The 8,823-nt window shown below is 38.7% G+C and overlaps 2 protein-coding genes across 2 annotated transcripts in view; both read left to right on the top strand.

Annotated features, from left to right (window-relative positions):
• On the top strand, positions 1–1,629 carry LOC122057696 (probable aspartic proteinase GIP2). The gene has a single exon (XM_042619903.1). The coding sequence runs from the start codon at positions 33–35 to the stop codon at positions 1,347–1,349; it is 1,317 nt and encodes a 438-aa protein (XP_042475837.1). The 5' UTR covers positions 1–32; the 3' UTR covers positions 1,350–1,629.
• Positions 1,630–3,502: 1,873 nt separating this feature from the next.
• LOC122057084 (signal peptidase complex subunit 3B-like) overlaps positions 3,503–8,823 on the top strand; it is a 7,110-nt gene continuing 1,789 nt past the window's right edge. The window contains exons 1-4 of the mRNA XM_042619080.1: positions 3,503–3,841; positions 3,928–3,975; positions 5,976–6,038; positions 7,162–7,215. Of these exons, the coding sequence (XP_042475014.1) occupies positions 3,716–3,841; positions 3,928–3,975; positions 5,976–6,038; positions 7,162–7,215 (291 nt within the window). The 5' untranslated portion in view covers positions 3,503–3,715. The remainder of the gene's footprint in view (positions 3,842–3,927; positions 3,976–5,975; positions 6,039–7,161; positions 7,216–8,823) is intronic.

Below are 8,823 nucleotides of genomic sequence, written 5' to 3'. Positions count from 1 at the left end.
CCACAACGAAAGCCTCACAGAATTAGTTAACCATGGCTGCTCCCTCTCTTCCTTTCTTGCTCGCATCTTCTCTACTTGTGCTGCTCCTGGCTACACTGTCCAACGCTAAACACTTCCATCCCAGGGCTCTCGTCCTTCCGGTCTCTAAAGATGCTTCCACACTTCAATACCTCACCCGTATCAACCAGAGAACCCCACTCGTATCAATCAGTACCGTAGTCGATTTAGGAGGCCAGTCCCTCTGGGTTGATTGCGATCAAGGCTACAACTCATCCACTTACCGCCCCGCTCGTTGCCACTCCTCCCAATGCTCCCTCGCTAAGTCCACCGGCTGCAGCCAATGCTACTCTGCTCCTAAACCCGGTTGCCATAACAACACCTGCGGTGTCATCATAGACAACACCATTGCTCACACCGCCACCACCGGAGACCTCGGCTCTGACAAGGTTTCCATCCAATCCACCGATGGGTCTACCCCTGGTCAGGTGGTGACCGTATCTCACTTTCTCTTCGCTTGCGCCCCTACGTCTCTCTTGGAAGGCCTCGCCAGCGGCTCTAAGGGAATGGCTGGACTGGGTCGCACCAACATCTCCTTGCCCTCTCAGTTCGCATCCGATTTTCATTTCAACAAGACATTCGCTATCTGCCTCTCGTCTTCCACTTCATCCAACGGTGTCCTGTTCTTTGGTAGTGGACCCTACAAATTCCTCCAGAACACCGATGCCTCCACGAATCTAATCTACACCAAGCTCTATATCAACCCCGTGAGCACCGCATCAGCCTACACATCAGGCGATGCTTCGACGGAGTACTTCATCAAAGTCAATTCCATCAACGTCAGCAACGAGGCCGTGCCCATCAAAAAATCTTTGCTGTCCATCAACAGGAATGGCTACGGTGGGACCAAGATCAGCACCGTCAATCCATACACAGTCATGGAGACGTCAATATACAAGGCCGTGACAGAGGCTTTCGTTAAGGCGTCGGAGGCCAGGAACATCACCAGAGTTGGGGCTGTGTCACCATTTGGCGTTTGCTTCAGCACGCAGAACGTGGGTAGTACCCGAGTTGGACCGGCGGTGCCGTGGATCGATCTGATTTTAGAGAGTCAAAGCGTGTTCTGGAGGATCTTCGGGGCAAACTCGATGGTGCAGGTGAGCAATGATGTGCTGTGTCTTGGGTTTCTGGATGGAGGGTCGAAGCCCAGGACATCTATAGTGATTGGTGGGTATCAATTGGAGGATAACTTGCTACAGTTTGATCTAGCCAACTCCAGACTCGGGTTCAGTTCTTCTTTGCTCTTCAGGCAAACCACATGCGCCAACTTCAACTTCACTTCCTCTGCTTAAAACAACCAATATACTAATGGTGAGCTGAAAATATGAATTAGATGTAGATTTCATCTGGTTGATCAGCAATAAACGGCCAATGATGATCACTGCTTTTGGCCCTCATTGTGTGTATTAGTGTTATATATATATATACACAGAGTCATTATTCAAATTTCAAATATGAAGATACTATTAATTCGTCAAGGTTGATAGCCTAGTGAAAGAAAGTCTTTGTTCTATCATCATTCGGTCAGAAGATTATGGTTTTGAATTAGCATAATCTACTATTATTCGATTACTTATCCGTGGTCTATGATTAGCACGAGCACCTCATAATTTACAATATATATATATATATATATATTAATTCTCAAGGGGTTTATGGAATGCATGCCTCCAAACTAACTTAATTAATGATTACGTGCGTAAAATAATAAATGTCGACATTATCTCTCTAAGAGGATATGCTTGAAGTGACATTTGGTGACTCTTGAAATTCTATAACATCTTCGTTCCAAAGCGAAAAGTTTCTTCAAATTGACTAGTTACGTTCCATAATAAGATAGTTTTTTTCTTTTTATAATGATAATAAGATAATTTTGAAATCGATTAATAAGTGGAATGGATGGTTCTAGAATAGTTTTCCTAACAAATATAAAGTAGTTTATGTCGTAATTACAAAGAATATGTTTGAATTTTCTACCATGATCCACCAAATAAGAATCACTTAGTCAAGCTTAAAATTTTATAATAACTCCGCTCCAAATTTATTAGTTCCTTTAAACGGTGTCGATTTGAGATTGGAACCGGCCAAACCTTCTTGGAGCTGACCCATCGTTAAGCCCAAAATCGATCGGTCCAATTACTAAATGAGACGGTTTTGAGAGCTGATTTTGAAACTGATTCATAAATAAATGAGATAGGGATGATTTTAGAACAGGTTTTCCCATGATTCTAGAAATGAAACACCAATAAGGAATTGATTGGAATTGAAACTGCATCTAAGACATATTAATATTAGATAACACTTAATGATAATAACATATAAGGATTATGTTGTAATTACTAAGATAAAAATATGAGTCAATGTTTGATTATTTGTATGCTTGGAGATTTATTTGTATCATTTGGAATTTTAGACTTATTGTAATGTTTGAGTGTCCATAACCATTAAAGAACTAGAATGAATATATTCAAGGAACTTTTCTCTTAGTGTAAGAGAAAATCAAAATCCGCGTGACCATCTAAGGAAGAGTGGAAGGATGCTCTTATATTGATTTGAAACCAGATTTGGTAAGAGCCCGTTTGGTATCGTTTCTGTTCCAGAAACGCCGTTTCGTGTCAAAAACGAAAATTTCAGTTTCTGTGTCAAAATGCAGTTTTTAAACAAAAAAATGGTGTTTCAAAATTTCAAATTTTTATCGGGAACGATATTTTTTTTTTTTGTAAAATGGAACGAAACTGGGAAGACGGAACTCCATTTTGGAGTTCCGTTCAATCTCGTTTTTTCAATTTTTTTTTCACTTTTTGTTCTAAAAAAACAGAAACAGACCATTAGTGCACAAAACAGAAGATCCCGTATTTTCATTCCAATAGAACAAAAAAATTCCAAAAACGTTTTTTTAAAACGATACCAAATGGAGCCTTAGAAATGAAAGCAATTAAGCATATTTCAGATATTGTCAGAACTTTTAAGATATTTCGGGGTCATTTGTTCTCCTAACCTAACTCAACCCAACCCAACCCAATCCAACCCAATCTCGAGGATTTTATGCGAAAAACATCGAGAAGGGCGGACAAAACTAAATATTAATTGTAATGCAATTGGGAATCCTAGTCATGCAAGTTCAACAAGTATTTTTCGAGGTTCTTAGAGATGTTCTCCATATTGTTCCTCTTCATATGTGGAGAGTGCGTTCTAATTTCTTCGCCGAAATTTTCTAACTTAGCAGCTCTATGTGACAGTCCCGTCAAAACCTAGTGAACAAAAGTTGGTCAACGCCTTGCTGGACGGCTGACTCATCAGTTAAAGAAACCCTATTCGCTATTGGCTATACTTTGACGAAACCCTATTGGGTTAATTTCTGCTACATCAGCAGACGTGATGCGAGAAACAGGTAAATCTCTGGCCCTGCCACGTCAGGACATCACATCTTTGAGTATCTGAAAGACCAACAAGGTTCGTCCGGAAGATGCTCTTTCTTTTCATTTGATTCGTCCGGCAGTGTCATTCTTGCCAAAACCACAGAACCTGCTCTCGGCCACCCGACAGTAAAAAGCGAAACGTACTGCGGTGTATCACTTTCCTCGATCGTCCGAAGAAAGGGGTCGACTTCTGCAACTTTTCTGTTTTCCGGCGAGAGAGAGAGAGAGAGAGAGAGAGAATGCATTCATTCGGTTACCGAGCGAACGCCTTGCTTACTTTTGCAGTGACGATCCTGGCAGTGATGTGCACAATGGCCTCTTTCTCTGACAATCTCAATGCCCCCTCTCCCACGGCGGATGTCCAGGTTAACGCTTAATTCTCTCTCAATGTCGTCTCCTTTGCATCTGATATGAATTCAACGGTCTTGTTAGAACTTCTTGATGTTTACAGGTACTGAACATAAACTGGTTTCAGAAACATCCAAACGGTAATGACGAGGTAATAATTCTTCCTCTTCTTTTGTTTCCTTTATTTTATTTTATTTCATTTTTCCTGTTCCTTTTTTGGCGTAAAGAATTAGGGTTTTCCTGGGGATATCTTAGAATTCTTAAATTCGCACTAGGTCACGCTTTAGAACGGCAAATGACTTAAAGATTTTCCAGGTTTTCAGAGAATTAGGCAATTCTTGAGTTATTTTTTAGCTAATTGGGCTCTGAAAATTTGCGGCTTGCTGGATTTTTATATGAATATGGATGCTGAATCACGGGGAAGTCTGAAGATGTTGAATTTAAACTCTAGTGGTTTCCTTGTGATTTTTATTCCTCCTCCCTGTCTTCTCCCTTTTGGATAAGAAGCTAAAACGGAAAAGATGCCTCTCATTTACGACCTCTGAAATATCATATACGAACCTATTACCTATCCCATCAAATTGCAAAAGGATACCATCTTCGACAAAATCAAACCTTTCTCCAAAATAGCCTTTCTTTCATTTTGGGCCAAAAAACCTAAAACATTTTGAGAAAACGAAATCATACTTGAGGGGCAACACTGTGCTTGATAAAGATACGTAGACCCATCTCCACATTGAACTTGCATATCTTGCATCTGCTAGTGAGATTTATTCCCTTGGCTAAACATTAGTCAATACTTGATCTTGGCCACTATCTATTTAATGCTTCAACCCAAGGAGTAACTGCCTTTCCCCACACTATTCTCAAATCAGAGATAGCAGCACCTTCCACAGTCAAATGTCCATGGTAAGAGGTAAAGGTAAAATTCCATATATAGTAATAGGCCATTTACAATAATTCATCCCTAGCCTTACCACCTGCACCTCTTCAAACAAGCATTATAACCACATAAACGCCTTTGTTAGAGTATGCCAATCTTCTTCTATTAAAAGCCACACTCCATATTACCTTATCCTCTTCAAAAATATCTTCAGCAACCTCTTTCCTCAAGAACTTGGTAGAAAAAAAGACACATACCACAAAAGCAACCCTACCAGTCCAATTGTTCTTCCCCATTCTAACCCTCTCCTCACCTCCTACTACCAGCATAGTATTAAAAACATACTTATCCCATATGCCCATAGTTCACTTCCACACATGCACCCATAATGAAAGTCACCACCCTTAGCTCCTGCCCAAAACACTTCAGACTATTTTGCTCCCAAAGTAGCCTTGCATAAAATCTTGGCCTATCTGGATATGTAGAGATTGATAGACCAATGCTTTTGCTTTCCCATTTTATAATTTTTGTTTAAATGCTAAGGGATAACTAAATTCTCTGCATAACGGTGGCCTCATGGAAATGGCAATTACTGAAATAAAACTGTATATGTATTGGTACTGCATAGTCTCTGCTTTTTTGGCCATCTTGAACATCTTTTACTTGACCTTGCTTAGCGTCTGAATGTAGGAATTCTGAAGTAGATAGTGATTTCCCTTTATGAGGACTTGTGACCATCATTTGCATGATTATCTTTCACACTCACATCTGTAATGTGGGGCTTCTAATGGGCTTCTTTATATGTATAGTTGATGTCAAGACCAACCATCTTCATTTGACATTATTGAGTGATCTACTGTGCATGGTATTTTGATCAGTGATACTATTGTAGAGGTACATGGAGCTAGCCAAGCAAACCTCATATGATCACTTATTAAATTATTATGCCAACATTCGAAAGACCAAATCCTTATTTATTGAACAAAAAGAGCATGATAGACCATGTAATGTTACCTGACTATGGAGTCTGCCTGATGATTATGGGCTTTAAATAGGTTCCTCAAGATACTGTGTGTTGTTTTTGTTTCCTTTATATATATATATATATATATATATATAGGAATTCCTTTTTATATTGTTCTGTGTTATTCATCCCCATGTTTTGGGTTCACAGTAATCATTTGAACTGGTTCATCGTTGAAATTTTGTATGTGTGCAATGGCTTCAAGTGCAAATCAAATTTACATGTTTAATTTTCTTTTATGCAGGTCAGCTTGACCTTGAATGTATCTGCTGATTTACAATCAATGTTTACATGGAACACAAAACAGGTTAGCCTATTTAATGACATGGTTATGTGACTTTGTAGTTCGTTGATTTCTCTCTATTTTTTTGCTATAGCATCTATACTTAACTATGCTGTACCATCTCACGTGCTTGCACATTCGACCTGTATTACAGAGTGTTGTGACCCACTCTTCAATTGGCAATACCTAGGAGATCTCCTTGGAACATAACTTATCCTGCTGAATGATCATAATCATCAGAAACTATGTGAAACATATAGTAATCTTTTCCAGGAGCTCTCATAGAGAATTTGATTGATTGAACAGATGCTTTTTAGAAGAGCTACTATTCAGGAAGCCAGAGTCTTTCAGTCCATCTTGGAAGCCTACTGCGCTCATTCCGAGTCTAAATAAGCGGGTTTGCTTAGTTGACTTCCTAGGTAGGAGTAGGTCGGTCTTCCGCACAAGTTTGAGTCACATGCAAAGTTGCATGGATGTTAGACGAAATTTTGGATTTACCGAAGGAATTTTAGACCTTGCCCCCACCCTACTTATTTCCATTCCTACGCATCAAGTACTTTGGTTGTTATGTTCTCCAGAAGTTTAGCCTTTTTTCTGATTTTTTTTAGTTTCTAAGTTGGTATGGAAGTCCTATGTTTCAACGAGTTTTACCCCATAGATTGATTTTTGGGGTCTAGACATGAGTTTAGGATAATATAATTCTGAGAGCATGCTACATACTGTTGGCTTGTCACTGCCCTCTCCCCGTCACCTGGGCTGGTGGTAGTTCACCACTTGAGAGAAAACCTCCATGTAGTCATTGCTTAACCTCAATTCCTTGTTCATTCTCCAATTATTACCACCAAGCCTTGTCTGCCTTGTATTTTGAAAATTTCAGAAAGTTGGACAGTAGAAAGTGAAAAATGTTCTCTGCTAATTTACATGTTCTGTCATCTCAAGTTTTCCATGTAAGTTGTGTGTGTTCCTTCAATATTTGAAATTACATCATGTATTGACTAATTATTCTCATTTTACATTTGGATTGATGCCAAGAACACTATGTTTTGTTGGTCAAATGTTCATCATGTGTTTCAAACACTGTGGGGTGAGAAGTTGATTAAAGTTTAAACAGTTAAAAAACAATCTGATTGGCTGTTTATTTGTGCAGGTTTTTGTGTTTTTAGCTGCTGAGTATGAAACCCCACAGAATTCCCTGAATCAAGTAAGCTTTGCTTCATCTTACTGTATATATATTTGGAGTTTGTTTGCACTGAAGCAAAATCAGAGATGCTTTGACTTCAGTTTGAAAACTATCAAAATTTAGTAATCCTTGATCCATTAGTATAGAATCGGCTTATGGTGACATATTTCCTGCTGCACATAAAGGTTAACATGCATGTCTCTGCATTTTATACAATGTTACATCTATATATATGTTGTCACTTTTGTAACTGTTAGGTGCAGCCCTTGCACGGTCAAATAGAATAGTATTTTATTATTTTGGGTTAGTTAGAATTAAGTAGTTTAGTCAAACATGGATTGGTGGTAAGTGTTTTAATTGAGTGTGTGTTGTGAGCCATCGTGATCGGTTATAGTGTGTACGTGGAGTTGTGGTGTTAGTAGGAGTTATATTAGTTATGGATAACTTCTCTTATTTACCTATTTAATAGGATGTTATTGGAATGGAAAGCAAGAAATTTAATCCCTAAAATTTCTCTTAAGAAATTGAAGTTGGCTCCCTCCCAATTAGCCAAAACTGAGGTTAGCGACCTCCCAATTACGCTAAGGCAATCCCATCCTATTCCCTCTCTCCTATTTTCTCTCTTGTATTCCTATTTTGTCTCCACCAAATTTCAGTACATACCATCTGGTATTAGAGCATAGTCGATCCTACAACTATGGGTATGAATATTGAGATCATTGAGGCTATTTGCTATCGGTTCAGGACATGATATCGATCTCCAACAAGATGGCTAAAGTTTATCAATGTGTCCAACAGAACTTGGCGGAATTGAAGGACATGAAGAAAGAAGTACATTGTCAAACTCATGAAGTCTTATTGGATGAGCCCAATGAACCTTTGAAGGGTTTGAGTTTGAACAAGATCATTGTAATTGGAGAGGAAGCAAAATTAGATGATGAAATACTGCAACACAAGAAGATTCATACTTGATCATGTGACCAAAAGATAGATAGTGATACCAAGTATTTCTCTTCATGGATTGATTCGGTTGTTTGTTTGAAGATTCATCTCCTTATTGTTTTGGCAGGGCTTTACCAAATTGAAGTTTTCTTCGGCAAAATTTTTATTTGGGATCCTGGTAAAAATATGAATTATATTTGTGTTTCAATCTTGAGGGCAAGATTGAACTTATGGGGGAAGGATTTGTTACGTGCAACCCTTGCACGGTCAAATAGAGTAGTATTTTATTTTTTTGGGTTAGTTAGAATTAAGTGGTTGAGTCAAACATGGATTAGTGGTAAGTTTTTTATTGAGTGTGTGTTGTGAGCCATCGTGATCGGTTATAGTGTGTACGTGGAGTTGTGGTGTTAGTAGGAGTTATATTAGTTATGGATAACTTCTCTTATGTACCTATTTAATAAGATGCTATTGGAATGGAAAGCAAGAAGTTTAATCCCTAAAATTTCTCTTAAGAAATTGAGGTTGGCTCCCTCCCAGTTAGCCAAAACCGAGGTTAGCAACCTCCCAATTACACTAAGGCAATCCCATCTTATTCCCTCTCTTCTATTTTCTCTCTTGTGTTCCTATTTTGTCTCCACCAAATTTGAGTACGTACCAGTAACCGGCATTATGTTTTTTTTTTTTTTT

The sequence above is a fragment of the Macadamia integrifolia genome, chromosome 12 (genome assembly GCF_013358625.1).
Source record: "Macadamia integrifolia cultivar HAES 741 chromosome 12, SCU_Mint_v3, whole genome shotgun sequence".
NCBI lineage: Eukaryota > Viridiplantae > Streptophyta > Magnoliopsida > Proteales > Proteaceae > Macadamia > Macadamia integrifolia.
The sequence above is the reverse complement of the archived record's forward strand: the minus strand, read 5'-3'. Positions and strand labels throughout refer to the sequence as shown.

Bases quoted from the DNA above. Each gene is read 5' to 3' on its own strand.
- LOC122057696 (XM_042619903.1), top strand. From the start codon at position 33: ATGGCTGCTCCCTCTCTTCCTTTCTTGCTCGCATCTTCTCTACTTGTG.